Here is a 24,729-nt window from a genome sequence, read left to right on the forward strand (position 1 = left end):
CTTGGGAGTTCCACGGGCAGCAAACTTGGAGCTCAGTGGTGTGCAGGTACCGGAACCTCTGGAGATGGCCGTACACCTGCTGAATTCTTACGTTTGTTTTTTCTGATAGTCTCCACTCATTTGTCTTCACCAATGATTAATTCATATCTAATCTATCACAGGTGACAGCAATTGTCATGGCCACCAGTCAGTTTTTGTGCCATTTCGATTCCTCTTTTGATCCTGTAGTGTTGCACAAACAAATGTATATAAACCAAAGCTGCTTATGGGAGAAACCCTAATCCCTACAATGACAATCTTAACCCCTTTTGTTCCCAAATGTATTACGTACATAATGCCCCCCCTCCCCACACACACACACACACACACACACACATACACACATATTAACATATATTAACAACTACAATAACTATGGTGCATAGAGTAGAAATTGTGTACAACAGGCACGAATACATCAGACACTGGCCAAATAAGTAAATAAATACATGAATAAAACCCACTAAAAAAGCCACAAAATCCTTCGAAGTTGGACATCATTTATTTTCTTATTGCCAAAGCTGTACAATTTCTATAAATACCTTTAACACTTAAATATTTACACCACTTCCCCCTGTTCTCTACAGTAGCAGATTTCTACACATCACTGACACACTTCGCTACAGGATTCCCCAACTCCCCCAGCCAAAACGTTCAGGTTATTCCTCCTGCGACAGACGTATTTACATCCTGTTAAATATTTGTCTTCTTCTCCCCACACAGTACATCTAAAGGATTTTATTTCTCATGGAAGGAGTAACGATCTGTCTGTACACACACATACACACACACACACACACTCACGGATTTCTTTCTTTAAAAACATAAAACCAAAAAAATACCACAAAAGTATATGGCTTCTAGAGTTCCACATATATTACACATCCTAGGAATGACACTACAGCCTACTGTGGAACAGAAGGTGTTCAATCTCCCTTGTACACAGTATGACAGGACTGAAAAGTACAGCAACTCCCCTATTTCTACAGGACAGGCTTTTCAAACCCAGCTGATTTTCATATTGTACCTGTTTCTCATTGCTAAATTATGCATACAGTTAAACAAAAGTTCAACTTTTCTGCTTACGATTGTTTCGGACCACTTTAACTGGTGATGGACTTTATTGCACATCTAGAGGACGAACGATAGTTGAATAGCAATGCTTGACCGTTAAAGTGAAATGTACAGCGTTTAAAACTTCTTACTCTTAACATGCAGTTTTAACTGTGCTGATCACAGACAACAAACATTAAAACCGGCACGGCAGCTAAGACAAGGGCAAGCAAAACATTTTGGACCACTCACAATTACTGTAAGTAACGGAACCGCTAAAAGGCCAAACAATGGGAATCTTTCTGTTGTGGTTCATATCGCATTGGTGCCACGAGTTTCCCCAGTGTGCTTTAGAGGTGAAGGAGCCGATAGCGTGTCCGCTTCAGCTAGGAGAGTTTCCCAACATACCACCATTTTAAGCATCTTGTAGATTGTAGTCGATGACATCGTAAAGCACATTAATATTTACTATACAGCCAGCATTTTGGGGGAAAGGGGAATGAAAGTCTGAGGGTGGCAGAGCGTTAGAAAGTCTCCAGTTTATTTTTCCCCCTTCCTTATTTTCCAAGATTACCGTTTGTGCAGGATTACCGATTGTCTTATTTTCCTCCTGGGAAAACAGGGTAGAAGGTTGTGGAAAAGAAGAAACAGCAGGTGGTACATTCAATAAAGCAGTGGAAATGGTCCCAAATACAGAGTAAGGTCCTACAGGTGAGCTGTCGGGCACAGGAAGGTAAGCCTAGTAAAAGGGATGGCGGGACAGACGAATGGATGCTCCTCTCGCTCGTGCAGTGTAAATGCCAAGGGCTTGGTGTTTGGGGCCCGTCAGAGGGTAGTGGGAGGAGCTGGGTGTAGGTATTAGCTGGGTGTAGGTGTTAGCTGGGTGTAGGTATTAGCTGGGTGTAGGTGTTAGATGGGTGTAGGTATTAGATGGGTGTAGGTGTTAGCTGGGTGTAGGTGTTAGATGGGTGTAGGTGCTAGCTGGGTGTAGGTGCTAGCTGGGTGTAGGTATTAGATGGGTGTAGGTGTTAGCTGGGTGTAGGTGTTAGCTGGGTGTAGGTGTTAGCTGGGTGTGGCTCGCAGGAGAGGAATCTTGGCCTTGCTCTCCGCTTCCTTCCCCCGCACCGCTGCCATGTATGAGAAAAGACACAGCACAGAGTAGCAGATCTGGTCTGCCTGTGAAGACGGGAGGGGGGGGGGGGGGACGACAAACATTTGACATAATCCGATATCAACATCCAAGTCACGCTCGAAAGCCCACAAATAACCAATTCTGGGGTTAACTTTAAAAGTGCTTGGCTTTGACATCAAAGGCACATTATACTGGAGATACATTAGCTATTACTAGCTCTAGATATCCCAGTAGAGCAGGAAGATTACAGGAAACGCTGAACCACTTAAGCAAGGTGTACTGTTAAGTGGAATAACGCAGGTCTTAAAGAAGCAGAGCATGAAGGAACTCACCATTGGAGTCTTGTACTTGTGGATCACCACTTCTTTAGTTTCAGGAACTACAGCCAGACGTGTTGGAGACAGAATAAAGATTTTATGAGCTGGAATGGACAGTCTGTACATTTAATAGGACACATAAAACAAGCATAAAAGCAGGAATATACCAGTCAGGGGACAAAGCTACAGTGTAGGATCTCAAAGAAAAGAACTGAATAACTGAGGAGAGAAACACATGTAAAATGGACGGGCAGCAACGCTGATCCTATTTGCATGTGGATTATATTATAGGGAACTGAAAAATAGTTTAAAGAAGCAGGACATGAACACAGTGTCTATAAGGCCCCCCAGGCAGCTGTAGGAAACCCCACCCAAACTCCACCTTGTCACGTCAATTAAGTAAACCTGCAGCACATGGCCAGCTATGTCACTAAAGAGCAGCAAAGGGATTCAAACGGTCAAGGAAACGAAGTCAATGAATTGTTGTCCCCTTAACCCAAAGCCCGTGAAGAGACATGCAGTGCGGGGACTGGGTCATGCAACAATGAATGACATATGCCACTGAAAATTTATTACCAATTTATGATATCCGTTTGATACAAATATTTAATAGCTCTAACACATGCAAGTAAACTTGCAACGATTGCAAAACTCACAAATGCCCATGTGCTTGTGAAGAGGAAAAAAAAAAACTTGACACCCACTATGTTAGTGACTTATAGATGTGTGAGAAGAGAAATCAGATGAACACTCTGTTAAGGGACACTGTAACAACGATCAATGATCATCACCCAAAGCTACAGGAGCTCCGATCTCCTGAAAACCCCAGTATTTCCATCTGATCCTGCAGGAATTTTTTTAACCCCCTAGACAAAAACTGACCTCCACCTTCAATGTTGGTGGTAGAGAAAAGGAAGAAAAGAAGGTGAGGAGAGAGGAGGGAGCGACGGGAGTCTAAGAGGAAGGAGAAGAAGGAGACGGCAGAAGGTAGGAAGGAGATAGATAAAAGTGACAGAACTTTACCTGCTGGAGAATGGAAGGTTTTCATAAAAGCGACGGTGAGGGGACATAGAGGCTTAGAGGAATGGCAGTAACTCACCCTCGTATTTAGAGGAGTGGGGGGGTATGGAAGAACACAGAGAATACGCTTCGAGAACAACCACCAGTACTGGTTACAGGACGTCTCTCAGACACCTATCACTTTCCTGTTCTCAGCCATGCCTGAGATCGACCTCCTAAGGGCTAATGCTTGTGTGAGAGATTCCCAGCCATTAAAACCGTTAAACCAAATCCTGTAGATCCCCTTTCATTCAAAGTAACACGCCATTATCTAACACGGGGATTCTTAACCTGATCTTCAGGAACCATCAGGAGGTCCGAGTTTTTGCTCCTTTCCAGCTCCCTGCCAGGCAGTTCAAAAAACGAGGAGTATCGGGAGGGGGGTGGGCGGGGGGGGGGGGGGTGGATACCGGGGAACCGGGCTGAGAAACACCAGCCTAACAGATGTCTCCATATTACCGTTACTTGAGGGTCTACACGGAATCATACATTTGGACCAAAAAGCTTCGAAGATCAAGGCAACTCTATTCCTGAGCAATGTGATGCGACAATCTCCAACCGTGTTTTCCTACATCATACGAGGTGCAAGGTGCCAAACACAAACACCGTACCGGCTGGTTGGACCAGTTACCTTTCTGTTTTTATAGCGGGAATATGACATACGACAGGGGGAAAAACAACAACAAAAAAAAAGTTACTTGTGAACGTTAAGAGCCACAAGTGTGAGTTACTGCCATGTCCGTTAGGGGGCCTGGTATCAAAGGGATGTAATTACCAAATTCCTCCAGGACAAAGACTCCTTTCACAGTATTGCACTTTCTAATGTGACTCAGCTCTATGAAAACCTAAAAAAAAGAATAGAAAAAAAGACAGAGAGACCATTAGCATAACCAGGCAATTTTAGTACCACAAGGTCATTAGCAGAAATTAACAGTAAACAAAATTAAATGGCCAAAAAAACAAAACAAAAAGGTAGACGTGATACCATGCAAGCTCAGTTATGCTGCAGCAAAGAAGAAAACTCATAGAATGGGGAAGTAGTGTGGCTTTTCCATGACGTTATGCGAGTAAATAGTGTGCATGAGGGTGCGTTAAAAAGTCATTTTGAGGCAAATGATGCATCTAATGCATGGAAATTCGACCACATGGATCCAACAAACGAACGTACATACTAATCAATGAGCTGGAGAGCAGAGGTGGACTGAGAACAGTAGAAAAAGGATGGGAGACATAGAACCGCAAACGACAGAAATGACAGACGGGATGAACTGCTAAGAAGCGAAGACAACAGAGGATGTGTACCTTCCGCTCCTTGCAGGGGGAGGAGCATGGGAGAGAAATGGTTCGGATTAATACCGGACAAAGGCGAGCACAGATGTGGACACGCGGATGCAACCCCCCCCCCCAGAACAAGCTGGGCCTACTCAGCTACCACTCACAGCCCAGATCATCAATCATTTACAGTTACCGTGAGTCCAAGATTGACATGTGATGTTCAGGAAATACACTCCGATTGGACACACTTTCCCAGAGCCCCTCATCTCCACTTCCTCCATGCCTCTTCCAGCAATGATCACTAACCTTCGAGTCTCGTCCACTACCATTTAAACTGCAATAAAAAGGCTGAATTTTCCTATCATATTTACAATCAGTAATATATATCCTGTCCGACCATGTAGGTTTAACAGGTTGGACCCAGTAGCCAACAGGTCTGAACACACCGACAAAGAGTGTCTGCCTGAACACGACCATGCCGAAACATCCCGATCTTCACCCTCCTGGGTTGCTTTTATTTTAGCCATTACAGGACCTTTAACGACTAACTCCGGAACTCTGTCAAAGTGTCACCATTCCATTCGTTCTATGGGGAAAAAAGACATCAGTTTCTTTAAATGGCTATCTGGCCAATAACTGAATTTATTTCTCTTGGTATACAAGTACCATACCTAAGCAATCATGAAAACAGACTCTGTACGGTCAATCAGTTCTAAAACCCTTTTATGGATAAATGGGACCTGAAACACACTAAACCCAAAACAACATCCCTCTGCTCCAATGAACTGTTTCAATCTTCTGTTTCAGATCAGCTGTAAATGCGTCACGTATTCTTCCGAAGCTGATACCGCAGGTGGGTTCGGCATGTTATACAAAAACTTCACTTACCTATAAAAATTAACAGATCGCACCTCAAACCAGAATACCAGTCAATGGAGGCTCTGCTTTTAGCAGCTTTCCTCAGCCATTCTCAACAGTGTGGTGCAGTTTAATGCACTTTCAAAGTGTTTTATTTGAACTTTTCATGCAGTCATGTTCCCCGGGAAATACACCAAGGAAGCAATGTCTGTAGCATAAATTAAGCAAAACATCCCTGGTGCTCACTTGTATTACTATAATTTGCCTTCTCAGCCTTTTGTATATCAGTTTTTTCACTTCATGGCAGATACACGAAGTTCCCAATGTAAGCATGCACATGTTTCATTTGCAAACTACAGTGCTTTGCACTATACACCAGAAATAGCCAATAAGAGTTATTCTGATGGGATTCAAATCGAAAATCATGAAATTTTGACCCATAGCCTGTCATTTCACAAGCTGGTACATATAAATATATGATGAAAAGATTTGTACCTTAAGTAAAGAAAAAAAAAAGTTTTGGTGTCCAAAAAAAATGTAATGTGGAAAATGAAATATATATATATACACACACATGAAAACAAGTTGCAGTCTGTACTAATCTTACCTCTATAATCATCACCTAAAATCCCCAAATCTACAATTCATAATAGTCATATATAGGTATAGTAGTAATAAGACATTTAGTCCAGAAACTGGCTTGAATATTGTAACATTGTACAATATTCGTCAAGATTCTGGAACTCTCAAATTTCCAAAAAAGAAAACTTACTTGCAAGAGACTTGAGCAAATTAAAAAATAAGAACATCAAGCAAATCAAAGCAAGCGACACACAAAATGACAGCTTCCTCTATGGTGTCATCAAACTTCTTTGTTTTCCGAAATCGTCACAAAATTACAAGCCAGAATTGACATGATTTTGGAGGGGCTGGCTGGCACCCAGAGGAAGTGGGTGGCACACTGTCGAGGGAGTGAAAGAACGTGGGAGAGCGGGTGAAGGACTGGCGAGGCGGCATGCGTGAGTGGGCGCTCGGGCAGGCTGGTAGCGCTACCTGGCTGTGCATAAACTTGAGGTTGATGCCCTCTAGTGTGACCTGTAGCAACCCTCCTTCGCCCGTCTTCATGTCCTGCACTGGGAACTCTCCCCCCAGCTCGGGCCCTGCAGGGAGAGCACACCTAAGCCCCAATCTATACCACAAAAGCAGGAGGTTCTAAACCCTTCTCAGGGTCACCCTGTGACCTTTATCAGCTTTTTTAGCATCTTTACAATGCAGGTCTTAGTGCTACACATCAAAGCCCAATTAATCTACTCTATGGTCCAGACTGTAAAGTGACTTAAGATCACATGACTTATATCAGAAAGAAGCAGCATGAGCTTGCGGTTGCCTGCTCATTCACAGCTCTGCAGGTCTTCATTCCCTTGTGACCTCACCTGGTTTAATGCTCTGCTGCCAAGCGGCAGCTCGCTCCATGCTCCCCTTCACACAGTAGTACAGCTCCCGACACTGAGCGACAGGCACAGACAGGGTCAGTTGACATCGTTTAACAGGATACCTCCACACCTACAAGACCTCCGATCTTCTTGAGCTTGATATGCGGAGTACTGTGCACATTAAAAGAATGTACCTGCATGGAACCACGAAGGCCATAAAATCTAGACTTTTCAAAGCTAATTGCTCAATTGGGACAAAGAAATGTCAAAAAATAGAATAGGAATAGAATATTAGCAACCTGTTTTCGCTTCATCAAAAAAAGACAGTTTACGCAAGATACCGAATATCACACTCAAAGCAATAAGACAAGGAAAGAACATTTGTCAAAGAATGCAGCCAATCCTCTGAGAAAGCTGGGATCACCATGGAAACGCCAGTGAAATTCTCCTTGCATGGGCACATCAAACAGTGTTTGATGGACAGCTCCCAGCAAGTGTGGTGCAAACCGAAGACTATGTAATATCCTGGAAATGAGTCATCAATGAAGAAACCAACCTTTTTGGTGTAGAACTTATTGAGTTGGGTCTCTTGGCCATTACGCCTCCAAAGACACAGGACTTTGGTCTTGGGGCAGTAGGTCATGTTGATGAGCTTCTCGTACCACCAGCGCTCGCACACTGTGCCAATGTTGCTGCGTAGCACGATGCAGTCATCACACACCTGCCGACGGACGTGCGCTGTGCGTGAGCCACCGCAACTGCGTCTCAGAGCGACTCGGCTCATCAGAATATGAAGGAAAGCCAATACAATCTCAAGCTCGTCTCATACCTCCATGAAGAATATGTCTCCCGTTGTATCTGTCCCAGCATGCACCACAAACGTTTGCTTCTTGATATGACGACTACCACTGGGCCGAATGGACAACTCCCGCCCACTCTGGAATACAAGAAACAATGGCGCCCAGCTTATTTATTCACTCGGCTGTCTATCAATGCCGGGCTGTCCTTTGTGTAAAACGGCTTAACCCAAATCTAAAGCTGTCAAATGAATCAGTTCTACAGTACAGTGGAGTAACTGGAGAAGCCACAAACACTATGTGCATTCAGGGACCAACACCACACACTAGCAGGTCAGCCTAGTTCCTCACCAGCTCTGATAGACGATCCAGGACCTCATTGATCTCCTGACTGTAGGTCAGGCCGACGTGACACTTCCCCATCAGGCGTCTGATTTTCTTCCTGATGTCGTTTTTGTTGACCTGTACCAGAAACCAAATTATTTGCTTTGACAGTGAATGCTAATTCCACTGCCACTTCTAAATCTGGACTGACAACTGCATATTAGAATATCTGAACAAAAGCACTGGATATATTCACAGTAGTTCAGTTGAACTTTACAAAGTTTTTTGGGAACAAACCTAGAACTTTGGTCAATATGTGACATGTAAGAGTTTTAATATTCGGGATTTGTGACCACATAAATAAGACAGGTGGAATAAACCATAAAAATTTACTGAACAGTTTATGAACCAAAACCACCCAGACACTTTTATATCAAGGTCTAATTGTATCTAAAAGAAGCTCTTAACCCATGGGAATGAATGAAACAAGGCTCTGGTTTGAAGCTCTAAACCAGTGGTTCTCTTAACCGTGCCCCATGTAAGTCCAGTCGTGACCCTATATCAAGTATAGGTTTAAATTAATTAATCAAGCACACAGTGCAGTCTGCAGGATACACCAATCAACGGCTATCGCACAAATCTGATTGGATGTGCCAGTGAGTTTTTAAAAAAGCATCTGTGGTTTGGTTTCTTGGATTGATTGAATGTTCACTAGTCTTGCGTTAAACATTTGCGGACCCTAGGACTGTTTATATAGGATTAGGGCTGGGAAATCTGATCGTGGATCAGTATAGGAGTACGCTAGTTCTACAGTGCTTACATTTCCAACTCTGCCTCACGACCTTTTCAGAACTTTTGGGTTGCGACCCACGGGGAGAATTAGCCTCTAAACAGCATTTTTATAATATCAGGTATTGATGACTTTCCTCGTGAATAAGCAGTCTCACAATTAATTATATTTTCATTTACCAAATCCCACTCAGCTAAATGATGTGACCATCCATCCATTGAATTCATTTATGCTGAATAAAACCTAAATATAAAACAACTATCAGCAAATATAAATGAGTATAAATAAGTTCAAATGCATCTGTGTGTGTCAGCCCTTCAAATTGCCTTAGCAGCACAGAATTGTCCATAATACTTTACTTGACGGGGCAAAAATAATATAGTATTATGCTATTACTTATGGATAACAAAGTAAGTTTTAGTTACATAATGATCTCATGTAAAATCATCATTAATGAATCATAATAGAACTTGTATCCAAAGCAATTACTACATTTGTTACTATATCTGATAATTCTGGAAACCTTTGTAAACTACTAAAGGAATGACTAAAGGAACAAGTAATGAACAGCACAAGTGAAATACTGATATCATATTTGTTTACCATTTATTTCAAGTAGCACTTTTGGTTCATGATTTGTACTTCGCTTTTACAGTGTCACCAAAACGTTTATATGTTTTCACCTTCATCATGAGCATGTAGGCCATTATATTGTGAAGTAGGGTGGCCAGAAGCCGGTCTTCATCATCCTCCAGGCGTTTCCGTTCTTGATCTCCAAGTGACAGGTACCTAGTGGTTGTGAGGGGGGAAGGGGAGGGGTTGTCAGTCTATTAACCTATTAGCCTGAAGCCCATTCTCTACCATATATGTCTATCTTTCAGCAGTGCCAGGCACTCACCTGTCGATCATCTCCTGGGGCCCTTGGTCCAATCCCATGCCTTCCCTCTCCAGCATGACCGCATCCAGGAAGGCGTCTTCCCAGAACTGCATCTGGTCCCAAAGTGTGGAGCGTTCCTTGCCTGTGCAAACACATGCACACATAGCTCAGGGTTAAATAAAAGTCAAGAGACTGTGTTTGCAAGCTTCACTGCCTGCTAGAGATACACTCAAATAAATGTAAAAAAAATCCTAACTTGAAAAACCTCTTAGCATTAAATGTTATTAAATGCACAGTTTTGCATGCATAGGATGCAACACAGGGTTTTTCAGGGTCTTTAAAGGTTCTTTTGTCCCCCTTAGGACACCGTAATGGAGGAAGATCAGGTACCAAGCAGGGGAGCTGGTAACTGAGGTGACCACAGATTCAGTTCTCAAGCACAGTCATGTTGATTCCTTAATGTAAATCTTTGTGAAGGTGACAGTCCTGTCTCTCTGGTTCTTTATCTAAACCGGTAATCAAAAAAGCTTTCTAAAGACACCGAAGGCCAAAGATTTGACCTTCTCAACAGCACTGAGAAGGCTGCGCTCCTTCAGCTTTCGTACAGATCAGCTTCTGGCTTGTAAGGTCAGGCAAGACAAAAATCCTATCTTTGAAAAAAGAAAAAAAAAACAGATTTATCATGCAGCAGTTAATCTGAAAATAGGGAGCTTGGCCAGAGGAGTTTAAGAGTTCGCAGGCATGCTGATAGGTCATAAAATACAGGAAAGCAAGAAGGAAGTAACTCAGACACACAGCGGTGAAAGGGAAAAGGTCAGCCCTACTCAGAGAGAAGGTCTCCATGGCAGCATCTTCCAGCTGGTCCCATACAGAGCTTTTATCCCGGCCTGGGTGTCCCAGGACAGGCAGAAAGGAAGGAGATAAGCAGCATGAAGGAATTACAGGCAGAAAGAGAAGACGAAACATTAGCTTGAATTAATAGTAAGCTTATACACTATATATTAAGAGGAGGCAGACTCGTTTTTGAATTAAAAAGTATATTTGTTATGGAACAACCATGTCAGTATATATTGTAAAATGTATGAATAAACACAGTTCTTAAGAGAGAAAAGAAGCTTGCCAAAATAATGGAGCACAACATCAATGTTTGCTGCATTTTAATCAGGGTGTCCTTCCCAGGCACTTGTGGATGATAATAGCACAGTAAACAATCCACATCTCCTCTGCTGAGGTGCTGAAGTAAATCACAGCTTGCTCACACACTTCAAAACATAACAGTGACCCAATCTGGGAGAGAGTTCACTACTTATTTTCTGCTGACATCACGCAGTAGTCTAGTCATACTGTAACTGATAACTAAACATGTTTGACAAAGTTGTATATAACAACTTCTGTGTGGTAACCAGATGAAACCGTACTACCATCAAGAGACACAAGAGTCTGCATCCAATGTGGTATTTTCTCATTACTTTTGTGGGGCTGCTGGTTCTATTCGTAGCTGAGATACCAGCTATGGTCCTGATATGTGTTTCAATTGCCACAATTATTCCATAGATCAAGAATTAAGAAGCCGAAATGGACTCCAACATGTTCCATGTGACCTGCAGCTGATCCGCTTCAGGAGAGTTGGAAAGGTATCCACTATTTGGAAGCGGCCAAGAGCAGCATAGACACTCCAGATTCCCCAAAATTCCACTAGATGAGTGTACATACCAAGCAAACCTTCGCAGAGGTATATCCTCATGCTGGTATCTTCAAGAGGCACGATTTGAGCCTCCTTCCTTAAGCTGCCTCGCGGTTCTGCCAGACGAGGCTTCATCTTGTGAGGTTTGCCCTTTAGGAAAAACCCAACATCTCCAAGTCAGTCTGGGAAATACTTTGGCAATCACTCCCCTGCTCTTATTTAACACTGACCAATACAGTTGGCATTGTAGATACTATCGGCACGGTGTATAATTGTCCTGTAGTCATAGGCCATCGTATAATTTGTCATTCAGAGCAAGGATGAATAGATAGAAGTATTCAAATATGAGTCTATAACGTATTGAATGCATTACTGGCTTATTCACTGAGGGCATTTCCATGTACATTGTGGATTGTGGGGGGGGGTGTCAGAATATATGATTAATAGAATCCTACAACAGGGTACATACAAAGAGAGAACTGGTGGCAGGGTTGGTCTCGATCTCGCTGTCAGAGAGGGTACCCCGGGACACGGTGAGGTGGGGGGGAAGTCCACCTGCCGGACCATCACCAGCATTGCTACTCAGGTCACTGTCGGCCCCCAGCGTCTCACCGGAGCTGTTGCTCACCTGAGGGGGGCAGCATTGAGCAAAGGTCTTGCGTCTCTTAGACTGTCCGCTTGTTCACTGCTTCCCAGACACGAGAAAAAGTGAATCACTAAGGAAACCAAATCCGTGATTCCTGAAGGCACCGAGGCGCGGTCTCCGATTAGTGACAACATCAGGCTTCTTGTATTTTTGGCTAGAAGCTTATCTTAGGCTACAGACTTCATTGACCAAAGGAACATCTTATTGGAAGATAAGGCATTCTAAAGTATGCCGCAGGTTAAAAGGACACTGTTAATCTAAAAGACATTAATAGTGTTCAGGGCAAGGTAAAGACATACCAGTCGTTGGACTGCATTATCAGACTCCTGTGTCACGCTCGCTTTTTATGCATCTGCATGCGGCTCACCAGCTCCTGTCATGTTACTGATACATGATACTTATCATTCCTGCATTTTTTAATTCACTCTGGTCGCAGGTTATTAATGTTGCGTACCATGTTTTATCAAGGCATTCAAACACATAACGTTTAAAAATACAGTAACTCGTTCACATTTGTGAGGATAAAGGGTGGAAGATCCCCGCAAATGTGAGTATTTCTGAATAATACTGGGACATATACACATGAATAATACCCTCCCCCCCAATTTAATACCACTTTCCAAACAATCAATTCTGTATTATACACTCAGCATTAAATTATTTTGTCATTTTCTATCAAGACCTTTTTATATAATATATCCATCCATTTTCCAAACCGCTTATCCTACTGGGTTGCGGGGGGTCCGGAGCCTATCCCGGAAGCAATGGGCACGAGGTAGGGAACAACCCAGGATGGGGGGCCAGCCCATCGCTGACACACTCACACACCATTCTATATAATATATATTATTATATAATATACAAACCATCTAAATTATGCCACTGTATGAACAAAGTTACTACCGTATGCCTTGGGGGCACTATATTTTGGACAAAAAATGCAAAATGTAGACTTCCAATATTAAAGATATAGTACGCCTTACCACTAACAAATACTATGTATCACTAATATTTATATATAATATGGTTTTATGTGATTCAAATTAAGTATTGTTTTTGGCTTACGCGTCGACTGACTTTTTGCAATCTTTTGGCAAATAAAAGTTTCAAATTTTATTGCTCACGGCCAACTCAGGATTAACCGAAACCACGAATGTCAAGTCCGCAAATGTCACGGGTCCCCGTATATCTGTTTGCATTATTTCTTAGCACGTGGACTGAGAGGAATTCAGTTTCATTTTAATTTATCATGACTTAGCTCTCATTATCTGGGTAGCAATAAGGCTCAGAGGAACCTCATGTCAACCATAGCCTACCACAGTGCTGGCCTCCGAGTCCTGGCTGGTGCTCCGAGTGAGGCTGGGGGATTTCGCCGTCCTTACAGACTCTGTTTCACTCTTCTGTAGATAAACAAAGGGAACAGAAATGAGCTGGGAAGATGGTGAGGGGAATGGTGAGTTCTGAGAAGCAGGGCTCGGGACCACACTAGAAGATAATTGAATCTATCAGGATTGCACGGAGTGTTGAAGGGTGTCACACATGTCATATTACAGGATCCATACATGTTAAGACTGAGCTATAAGCATGTGCTAACACTCTCAAACTGATCATGGCCATTCCTTGAAATTCTGAGTCTCACCGACCTGAGAGCCAGAGGTGACACTGAGACCACTGTCAGCACTGATCTGAGATCTCTTCTCATCCGTGTCCCCGGGGTCCACCACCGGCTTGCCTGCTTTTGCAGCTTCCGTCCCTGAAGGAAACACTCCATCAGACTGGCAGTCACAAGTTCCTCCAATTCGATTCCAGCGGGAGAATCACATGACCAGGTGTAGAAGAGTGTTGAATTCACAGAGAGTATTGTTCTTTTGAGGTCATGAAGATTAGAAGATGCTAACGGATTACCAGAAACACCCATACAGTCCAGGATTTAAGACCGTTTCTATAATGTCATTAAAAGCAAAAGCTTTAAATTTATTCCTCTTATCTCGGCTGGTGACCTCAGGGCCCAGCATCTACTGTTGAAACGTCTCTGTGTTTAGCGGTAGGCAAAGCTCTCAAGGGGGGTAGGCAGAGGTTGAACGTTTGCAGGTATTAGGTGGCAGTAAGCTGCCTGGTTTTACAGTACCAACAGACTATAAATGTCATTCAGCTGTAAACTGCAGCTTATGTTCTAGCTCAGCCCAAACTTACACACACACAGACACACACACACATACATATTTATATATATAAGTATAATATAAGTATGTACTGAGCTATATATAGAAAGCCACAGACAAGGATGGGGCCCAGTGTAGCTTTCTTTAATGCAGTAACGTGAAGCCCAGTCATACACGATACTGTGTCACTCTAATACCACTAAGTTCAGAGTTTAAGCATTTAACTAGAAAGAACAAATATGTTTAAAAAATTGACCTCCTTGTTATAGAGCAGCTTTGCCTTTAGAAGCCGCTAGAAACATTTTAATGTAGGTTATCCCTAATTTAGCCTGCAAAGTCTAACAGATTCCTCCGGTCAAATACCCTGCACCAAGGCCTTTCTGCCTGTAGGAGGCGGAGTGGCGTCTTACAAGTGACTCAGTGAACAACAAGGAGCAGGGAGTCCTTGGGAGTAGCTGACCCCAGCAGTTATGATTCTTAGTAGATTCCATTACACCAGTGTTTCTCAACCCATCCTCAGGGATCCCATATTTTTGCTCTCTCCAAGCTCCCTGTCAGATAGGTCACAGTCCTGCTCCCTCCCGGGAGCTGAGAGGGAGCAAAATTGTCTGAGACATAGATTGTCTGAGGCTCCCCAAAGGACGGGTTGGAAACACTGCATATGGTCACACAGAACTGCATGTAATTTAGAGCAAAACCTAAACAAACAAAAAAAACACAAGAATGAAAATCAAGCTGTGGGACCAGCATACTAAGAAAACGAATTATTCTGGCCCTTGAGGCTCAGATGTGCATTTAAATGTACAAATCCAAGCAATCTGTGAGAAGGATTTTATGTCCTATCGTTGCCAACCAGAATTTTAGGAAAAAATGCAGCATGGAACGAAGCCAGCTGCTTCGCAAAGAAGGACATTTGTACAGTAAAAGTGTCAAAACGGAGATGAAACTAGTAACTTCCAAGTAAAAAACACAGACGTCCTCGACAAAAAATGTCAAGAAAACGGATATCCTCTTTATTATGGACAGAAATGTCATTTACCACTATAAACACTATACAAGTATTTCTCCAAATCTATTAAAGAGCCTAATAATGTTCAGGGTTTCTCTTGTTCATTTTATGATCAGCACTGAGGTCTGTCATGTACGCCGACGCTTAAGCACGGGAATCTATCTGAAGACACGATCTGTTCTCATTGAAATGAACATTACAGGCATGGGAGGTGTAGAGGTGACAAGTGGAAATAAAGAGGTAATAAGAAGACCCAGACCCAGACTTTTTCTTGTGAAATGTCTTACTCTGTAGTTTTTCCATAGCTTTTTGAGCTCTGTTATCCTGGTGCTTGCTCCACAATTCTACCCAAGATGCAATGCAAGCAAGGAGAGAAAGATATAGAGAGTCAGAGGCTGTTGGATTGGCAGGGAATGAGTGATGGGCGTTAAAAAAAATTAATAAATAATATAAATGAAGCAAAAAAGAAAATCATATAATCATCATCTTCAAATAAAGATGCTTTGTAAAAACACTATAGGCTAAAATGCATTAAAAATTAAACTTATCAAACTTAACAGCCAAGCACTGCTCTGTGGTATTGGTCCCGGGGGCTACAGTCTGGCAGACTATCAGGTCTTTATGGCATCCCCTGTCTAGACACTTTGCATCAAATGTCTGAACAGTGGAATTAAGTAACTGAAGAGGATGGGAAGAGACTGGAGCCTCCCTGAACCAGGACCGAAGGAGCAGCGCACAAACGGGAAAATGGCTCTGGAATGGCAGGTGAGCGGCCGGCCACAGCAGTGAGAATGGAGCAGCGGAAGCAGGGGTGCAACGTGAGAGAGACACATTCCGTAGAATTGAAGGTGCTTTTCCCAAACAGGGGGGTGGGCCAGAGGTGACACTCGTCCCGTTTACACAGACCCTCCAGCTGTATCCTCAAACCGGGGCAGAATCTCTACTGACCACGAATGCTCCAACCGCGCTATTGAATTGCAGATTATGAGATGCCTGCAGTTGCGTTCCTGATACTAACAGACCAGCAAGTAAACCAAGCAGGGTACAGGGTCTGCATAAAGGGGAAGATGAGCTCAGAACAGTACCTCACACAGAAAACTGCAGTAGAGCCTGATAGCTGGATTCTGCTGGTTAATTACAGCTGATAGCCAATGGATTTTGAATTAGTGTCAATATCAGAAAGAAAATATACACTATTTGTAGACTAACTAAAATAAAAATAGAGATCTGTAAAATTAAATACATATATCTACCAATTCAATAAGTACTGCAGATTTCGAAACAAACAGAAAATGGCTGATAAAAATCAAACAAACATGCGTCCAGTCCTTTGGTTGAGGTAACAAACATGGTGAAATATCTGCAATACATTGGATTTGATTAACACACAAGACAACACACTAATCTGCATACTTAGGCTCAAGAAGAACATTCACTACAACCTGTAATCTGGGCAATATGTCTGACATGCATCATTTCCATCTAAACAACTCAAAATATAATTTTGTCTGTTTGAACCAACCAATTTATGGGTTCAACATAGCACTGAAAAGAAGGAGAGTCATATTTTTAAAACACCCTAATTGCGCTGAGTCATTAATTAGTAAGTAATAATTTATACCCAAATGCCTGACCCATTAACATACCTTACTCAAAATCATAGTCAGCATTAACTTTAGAGATAAAGAACATCTGGCGTGTATTCTAGCAAAACCGTTGCTGAAAAACAAAATGAGTAATTGCTGTCAGGGGTTACAGAAGAGCGCCCCCTCATGGGCGAGGGGAAGCTCGGAGTACACACCAATAGAGGCAATAAAATTCTCCTCGTTCAGACTCCGGGTGTCAAACTGGCGAGCTCCCCTGCCGGTGGAGGGGGCAGGCGGATGTAGCTGGAACTTGGGTACCAGCAGAGGGCGTGGTGGTAGGGCAGTGTCCGCCCTGGGCGTCAGGCTGCCCTTACTGCTCGGGCTGCTGCCGCCCGCGATTTCTGTGGGGCTCCGCCTGCGCTTCTCAGCCTCTTCAGAGACAGACGAAATACCCGGGAAAGAGCAGGGTGGAAGAGAGAGAGGAAGATGGTACGGCGAGAAAAGGCAGAATTTCAGATTAACTTATGAATGATCAAAGCATTTAAGTGGACACCCCACCAGTGGACGTGCTATTTGATTTCCTGCCAGAGGAACCTTTGTCAATGAAAATTTGTCAAAATTAATTATATAAGTATAATAATAATAATAATAATAATAATAATAATAATAATGATAATAATAATAAAATATCATCATCATCAACTAGATTTTAAAGTGCAGAGTTGGTAGCAGCCCTCAGGCAGGACAGCGACCGGCAGGAAATCTAACAGGATTATCTGATGGCTCCACTACAAGGAAAGGGTCAGAAAGGTGAAGAGCCACAGAGAGGAGAGACGACCCCAGAGGAGCAGGACCTGGGGATGCAGTGAGTTCCCTCCATTTCAGCGTTCACACATTCTCACTGCCCGCCTAACACTAAGACGCCTGCGGAAACCCGCTTTCCCCCGCTGCTGGCATCACCCTGAGATGTGACCCAGTGACAAAGAGCTCAGATGTTGCATGGCGCAGAAGCAGCACAGAAATGATACATGCTAACTTACATGCCCAATATTGTAAACTCTAGTTGGAGCTACTTGTCTTTGCTATGTTATTGTACTCACTCGGAAAACAGAAATCCTAGGTGCTTGAACATTGCATCATACCACAATTGGAACAAACACACAGAGCAGCAAGATGCTGAACGAACACAGGTTAAATTTCAGCTCAAACAGCTGCCTTCTAACTTCCAAGATCTACAGTAAAAAAACAACATCCTTATTCACTAAAAGGAGTCAATACAGTACCATATTAGTATCCATTTTGTACTCTGAACAACATGATTTACTCAGTTATGTATAAATAAAAACAAGTTAGAACGCACTGAAATGACCAGACAAAAAATGCGGGCTCTGTAACAAAAGTGAGTACACCTATGATGTCATCTCTAATTTGCACTAATTATATAATCCCTGTTAGACCCTCTCACCAAACTATTGATGGCTGGTCCACTGTCGGTTAGCATGTTAGACTGCTGGCTAAATAGGCATCCATAACAAGCCATTAACACCAGATTATTCTGGATTTTTGCCTATAATCAACCGCTTTTAATCTCCTATGGCTCCACACGGCAAGAAAATGCCTGAAAATTTAAGAAACCAGATAACAAAACAGATGCAAAGGGTTAAAACACTGAGCACAAAAGTCGATCACAAAAGTGATAAAATGTAAAAGGTGCTTCTTGTGATTTAGATTTTCTTGGTTTGCGAGTCGCTATACCAAAGGCCAGCTACTTGCTGCTTGAGCAATACCAAATACGCTTTTTATTGTAATCAATTCAAATCTATCACTAATGAATCGATGTTAACCAACAGTGTTTAACACCTCATACGAGATCTAATTAATTAAACTTACAATACTTATTGGTTTTGTGCTTGTGTTAATAATCTTTTCCTGCTGAATGCTCTTACTGTTGGATGCATCGACCAGCAAGTTACTCTGCATAAATGCTATATGATGTACTCTGCAATCATATCATACAATCTGGTTTATAGCTCTGGATGTAGGAGACAGCAGCAGGGAAGGGGCAGCTAGGCGGAGGTGCCCTACCTTTGGTCTGGTAGTGCGTGCGAGCGATCTCCAGCAGGCTGAAGACGCTGGCCATGCCTCCCAGACCGGCATTGCTGTACGTGTGCTCCAGGCTGGACACCGTGCACTTCAGCAGGTCCAGCATCCCTTTATACACTTTGCGGCTGAGCTCCTGCACACAGGGAAAGAAAAGCGTTTGTTTTTGGGGGGCTTCCCTACAGACTTGCGGAGGAATGGATTTATAAATGGAGGAGATGTCAGAGAGGGGCATGGTGGTGCAGTGGTTAGCACTGTTGCATCACACCTCTGGGACCCGGGTTCGAGTCTCCGCCTGGGTCACATGTGTGCGGAGTTTGCATGTCTCCCCATGTCGTCATGGGGTTTCCTCCGGGTACTCCGGTTTCCCCCCACAGTCCAAAAACATGCTGAGGCTAATTGGAGTTACTAAATTGCCCGTAGGTGTGTATGTGTGAGTGAATGGTATGTGAGTGTACCCTGCGATGGGCTGGCCCCCCATCCTGGGTTGTTTCCTGCCTTGTGCCCAATGCTTCCGGGACAGGCTCTGTACCCCCCGCGACCCAGTAGGATAAGCGGTTTGGAAAATGGATGGATGGATGGAGATTTCAGAGATTCTGGTGCTATAGGATCATCAGAGTTTGACTGGACAGAGCTCCACCCTCCCTCTCCTCCCCAGCTCTCACCACATCATGGATGACTTCCTGCCTGGCGTCCTCCTCCGACTGGATGGCCCTGTTCAGTTTGCTCAGCACAAAGATGCGCAGCTGCTCATTCTCCAGCAGGCGGCGCACTTTCTTCATGTTCAGCCAGCCGACACCTTGGCCTTCTAGGACGCCCTGCACCACTTCCTTCAGGAACTGCTGGTTCTCGCTAATGGGGACGCAGACACCCATTATTTAGGGCAGACGTGCTGAATAGAAACTGCAGAGCAAAGTCTTATCTGATACTTCCTGTACGGATCAACCATACTGGAGGAGGAAGTACCACAATATCACAGGCGAAAATGAAGTGTGCGCATGATATCAATTTAACATATTCGTATTAATATTAAGCACTTAAAGTATTTCAAAGGTAATATAACTAAAAATCATGTAGGGTCACAGCTTCCAGGAGCAGAGTTGGTATAATTTAGGTCCAGAAAGTAAAAGTCCAGACCGGGATTTTGTTTCAACCAACCAGTTGAGTCTCTGTAACTGCGACTCTTTATGCTCAACTGGTTGGTTGAAACAAAATCTTGGTCTGGACTTTTACTCTATGGACCTCAATTACCCAACTCTGTCCAGGGCTAAGTAAGTGAAACAGCAATTTCAAGAAAGAAACACTGATCCCAAACTAATGACATCATCCTGCCAAAATGGTATTGATTTCTTCTAGTCAGTTCACTGAGCTGATGAGTCCCCTTCTTTCAATTTGCTTTTTAATTTGCAGAAACAATAGTAAATGGGTACAATCAGAAAGCTGCCGTATCCCGTTTACCTGCTGTTTGTCCGCCCCTGAGGAGAAGACGACTCCTTTTTCACTGGACTGTGCTTAATAACAGAGGATTTCTGGTCCACCAGAGCTCTCGGGGGACGGTTGCCTGAAAGGGCCAAACAGAACTGAGGCACCTTCAGGGCACTTAAAAAACACAATAAATATCCACCCACTTGCATAACTTACATGCTCCAAGCTCTCTCCCTCATACAGACTCATACTGTACACAAACACACACACACACACACCTTCCTACACGTCACCACCCACATTCAGACACGCACGGCATGCACAGCAGTACAAAATCATATACCACACACACCCACGCCTAAGAACATACCACGACCATCCAAACGTACACAGAGCATGTAATGTTGTACCGATGCTGGCTTTCAGGCAAGTACATTCATGTGTACAAGTGCTGGTATGGTGTAAAAGATATGCAGACAGGCGCAAACACACCTTTACTTGCTTGGTAACCGCGCACACACACACTCACACACACACACACGTTATCGATAACTAACTACTGACATTATTGACCCAGGTATGTGGCACAGTGCAGAGTGGCATGTTTAAAAGGTGATATACTGGTTACTGCCAGTAACAGGCATAAACAAACCAAAACGAAGGTGAGAGATGGAAACACCAGGTTCACACATCGGCAGAAAAGAGAGAAAAACTGAAGAGGCTTCACAGTAACTGTGGCAGAACGCTAACAAGCTGAACACCTTCATGCAACACATACTAATTAACACGGGACTAATATTTACTTGTGCGTAGTATATACATACACAAACACAGTGCGTAAAAATGGCACGCTTTTTGTGATTGGTTAATAAACATGAGGGTTAGACACAACGGACGAGCAAAGTGTACAGCCCGGTCGAGGCTGGATGACTTTCACAGCCAGACACAGAGCAGCCCAGAGACGCGAGTGCAGAGGAGACTGGTGGGAGATGGGAGGAGGAGCTAGACTGGGTGGGAAACATGCAGCTCATGCAAGGGTGAGACCCACCTTCGCCGCTCGCGGGGCCAGCTTCTGTTATTATCTCCATTAGAGAATTTAGCCCAAATACTGGACACAGAACCCAGAATTAGTGCAGTGAAGAAGACCAGCTCAAGAAGGAGAGACGCCGGCCCGAGGCAGAGCAGGCCCGCGTCTCGACGGGGACGCAGCACGCCAGGGCAACAGAGGGTGCAGGGCCGGGCCAAGGAGAGAAAACGGAGCAGAGCGGGCCTGCAGCGCTTTAACCGCTTCCGCGGACATCATCCTTCCGCCCAGGTAGCTCCGCCTCAGCATTAACAAACAGGTACGTTTCAACCTGCTCGTCTATAATTCAGAACCCAATCCAGCCCAGCCACAACATTTTCACTGCCCTGCAATCTAGCAGGAGGTCCCGCACCATCAGACCACTGACAGCCAGATTCAAGAAGAGCGTGTTTCCCTCAGCCATGCGGATTTCCCGTCACAGTCATGCCCACGGCAAATACACTTTAGAAATCGGCTACTGCGTTTTATCACCGACTGACTGCATGTCATCCAGACTCATTGTTTTGTGTTGCTTTTTGTATAGTATTGTTTTGTAATCTCTTATATTGTTATACACCATCTGCATTGCTGTGCACTGTCCTGTATGATTTTGCATGGTCTGCATTGCTATGTTTTGGTTGTTTTGTCCTAGTCTCGTTTAGTCTTTTTTAAGTCCAAACTAGTAAACAATCCAATGGACCTGTTGCACATGGCTAATAAAGAATCTTGAATCTTGTGTTAACCGCACAAGACGAGCAGCCTCTGCTGATCTGGGGCAGGACTTCCTCAAGAGAAGCCTGCAGCAAATTTGGATGTGCCGCTTGCTCCATCAGGCGGTGCCTCTACCTGGGTGGAGGAGAGGTGAGCTGGTACTACAGCCCAGGGGGTGGGCAGAAAAAGCAGCGAAGAGCTATCCCACCCTGGCTGCCAAGTGGGAAACCAGCCCCAATAGCCCCCCCCCCAATTCCTTTAGCACTGTAGCAGACAGGGACTGAGGTAACCACACAGAAATACCACACAGTAATGGGGACGGGGACAATGAACATCACAAGCATACCGGCACAGAGAGCCAACACTCAACAGAACAAAAAACACAATATAAAGTCACTAACAGTTATATATACCTGCATAAATGTATTCAACTGAAAGCCAAAACTGATAGACGTTATGAAAGAAACATAATATACATATATATATATTTTTTTTTTCCAATGTGTACATGTTGGCACAATTGTCTCCCTGCAGCAGAATAACAAGGCTGGAAAAAATTCCCCTGTAATACATGCCTGCAACCCTGCAAAGCGAACTGCTCTGAATCAAATCACACTGAATGTGAACACACTCCGCTTAGCTAAACGGCACATATTTCACTTCAGAAAGAAGAATGAAATGTTGCTATGGCAACTATCCAAAAAAAAAAGCAAAGCTCCGGAGTTATACCTTACGTTTCCCATGCACTGTACAGGACATGTTATCGTTTTTAACTCACGGTTTTATAAATAGAAATGAACACTGTCGCACTTCAGAGCATAAGTGGAGCTTTCTGCCATGCAGACATCCTAAATAGTGCCATAGGATTAACTTCATAAGTTAACGTTTATGCCAGTAGATTGTGATAAAAATCCCCATTGTTATCCATTTCATATGTCATCTAAATGACACCTTAAAACATACAAACACATTTTGCACCAAACACAACACTGCAAGCAAATCGCAGATACATGACTAATTATACACTGCAAGCAAACTTCTCAAAAGCTTCACGAGAGAATGGACAGCGCAAGTGAGATTTTACCTTTGAGCACAAACAGATTTAAATAACAGATTCATCCCACTTCCACTGGCAATCATCAACATTTCCATAGCTTTGTAGCCACTCCACGTACACCCTAGCATTCTCTACTGTTATTGAATAAAAACACTGGCATGTTTCCACAGGGGGGAAAAAAAAAATCAATTAACAATCCAAATACTGCATACTTCATAAATGGCTGTTTAAATAAGTGGAGAAACACAATCTTGCCTTTCAGCTACCGTCGCCTAAGCCAGACACTGACTCAGCTAAAACTCTGTAGCCTGTCAATGTAGCATTAAGGAAACTGGGATTACAACCTGACACATGCAGACTTTGCGATTCTTCCCAGAAGTAATATTGCATGTCTTTTTTTTTACATGCACATTCACAGGAAACGAAACAGTGGTCTCAAATTCAACAATTTAGTTAAAAACAGTAGCAATCCAACGGTAAAAGTCCAGAATATGGTTACTGCATCTTTTACTTGTACAGAAAGACTAGACGGCTGTCAGACATCTAAGAAACCACGGGAGCAAATTAAATGCCTAGTGAGACACCTTCAGTGCGAATGAAAGCAGCGCGTCTATCAGCTCAGTGAGGGGGATTTGGAGTAGTGAATAACCGTAGCTGTAACGGCAATAAGGAGAGTACTGTACCTTTAAGACTGGGGAATGGGTTGGCCTTGTCCCTTACTGCTTTGCTTGGAAGGGCCAGATTGGACAGGCTGAAACTGGTACCATGGTTCTTGTACAAGTTACCTACAAGATGCACACATTGGAATCGCTTAAGGGATGGTTGACAGCGGAGGGGTCAGCTTTGCTAGCATGACAGGCTAAGAAGTACATGACTCATAAGTTTAAGGGCAGATTAACTAAACAAAAATACAAAGAAAGAAGGGAGACTGTTGACCTAATACATACAGACGGTCACAGAGAGACTGTCCTGCATATTGTACTAAAGCGTAACACCGCATCAGGCTGCCCTTTGTGTACCCACTGGCGAAATTCATGAGGCCGCTGAAGCCTTCGTTGCTGTTGTTGGAGATGGTGGAGGTAGGGGAGCTGCCGTGGGAATCCGACTCCCCGTCCGAGTCGCCAGACAGCCTCAAGCTGTTGGGCCGCAAAGGGAGTGGAGGCCTGCAAAAGCATCAGCCATTAACTCTTCAGGTTAAAAGTATTTACTTAGCGGGTGCATTCATCCAGAACGATGCAGGATTGAGAAGGCAGAGCCAGCCGGTCCCTGGAGCCACTGACCATTAATTAAGGGCCTTACTCAGGGGCCCAATGATGGAATCTCAGCCAACCC

The 24,729-nt window shown here is 43.6% G+C and overlaps 1 protein-coding gene across 1 annotated transcript in view; it reads right to left on the reverse strand.

Annotated features, from left to right (window-relative positions):
* Positions 1 to 522: 522 nt before the first annotated feature.
* The window catches only part of LOC125751437 (MAP kinase-activating death domain protein-like), a 60,198-nt gene continuing 35,991 nt past the window's right edge, over positions 523 to 24,729 (reverse strand). Inside the window, 22 exon segments of the mRNA XM_049030242.1 lie at positions 523 to 2,268; positions 2,557 to 2,603; positions 4,376 to 4,445; positions 6,787 to 6,893; positions 7,167 to 7,239; positions 7,723 to 7,887; positions 7,996 to 8,103; positions 8,315 to 8,425; positions 9,761 to 9,866; positions 9,976 to 10,096; positions 10,779 to 10,841; positions 11,668 to 11,788; positions 12,108 to 12,266; positions 13,601 to 13,684; positions 13,928 to 14,037; positions 15,743 to 15,799; positions 17,257 to 17,472; positions 19,127 to 19,277; positions 19,807 to 19,993; positions 20,600 to 20,702; positions 24,081 to 24,182; positions 24,421 to 24,560. Of these exon segments, the coding sequence (XP_048886199.1) occupies positions 2,155 to 2,268; positions 2,557 to 2,603; positions 4,376 to 4,445; positions 6,787 to 6,893; positions 7,167 to 7,239; positions 7,723 to 7,887; positions 7,996 to 8,103; positions 8,315 to 8,425; positions 9,761 to 9,866; positions 9,976 to 10,096; positions 10,779 to 10,841; positions 11,668 to 11,788; positions 12,108 to 12,266; positions 13,601 to 13,684; positions 13,928 to 14,037; positions 15,743 to 15,799; positions 17,257 to 17,472; positions 19,127 to 19,277; positions 19,807 to 19,993; positions 20,600 to 20,702; positions 24,081 to 24,182; positions 24,421 to 24,560 (2,515 nt within the window). The 3' untranslated portion in view covers positions 523 to 2,154.

The sequence above is a fragment of the Brienomyrus brachyistius genome, chromosome 11 (assembly GCF_023856365.1).
Source record: "Brienomyrus brachyistius isolate T26 chromosome 11, BBRACH_0.4, whole genome shotgun sequence".
Lineage (NCBI taxonomy): Eukaryota > Metazoa > Chordata > Actinopteri > Osteoglossiformes > Mormyridae > Brienomyrus > Brienomyrus brachyistius.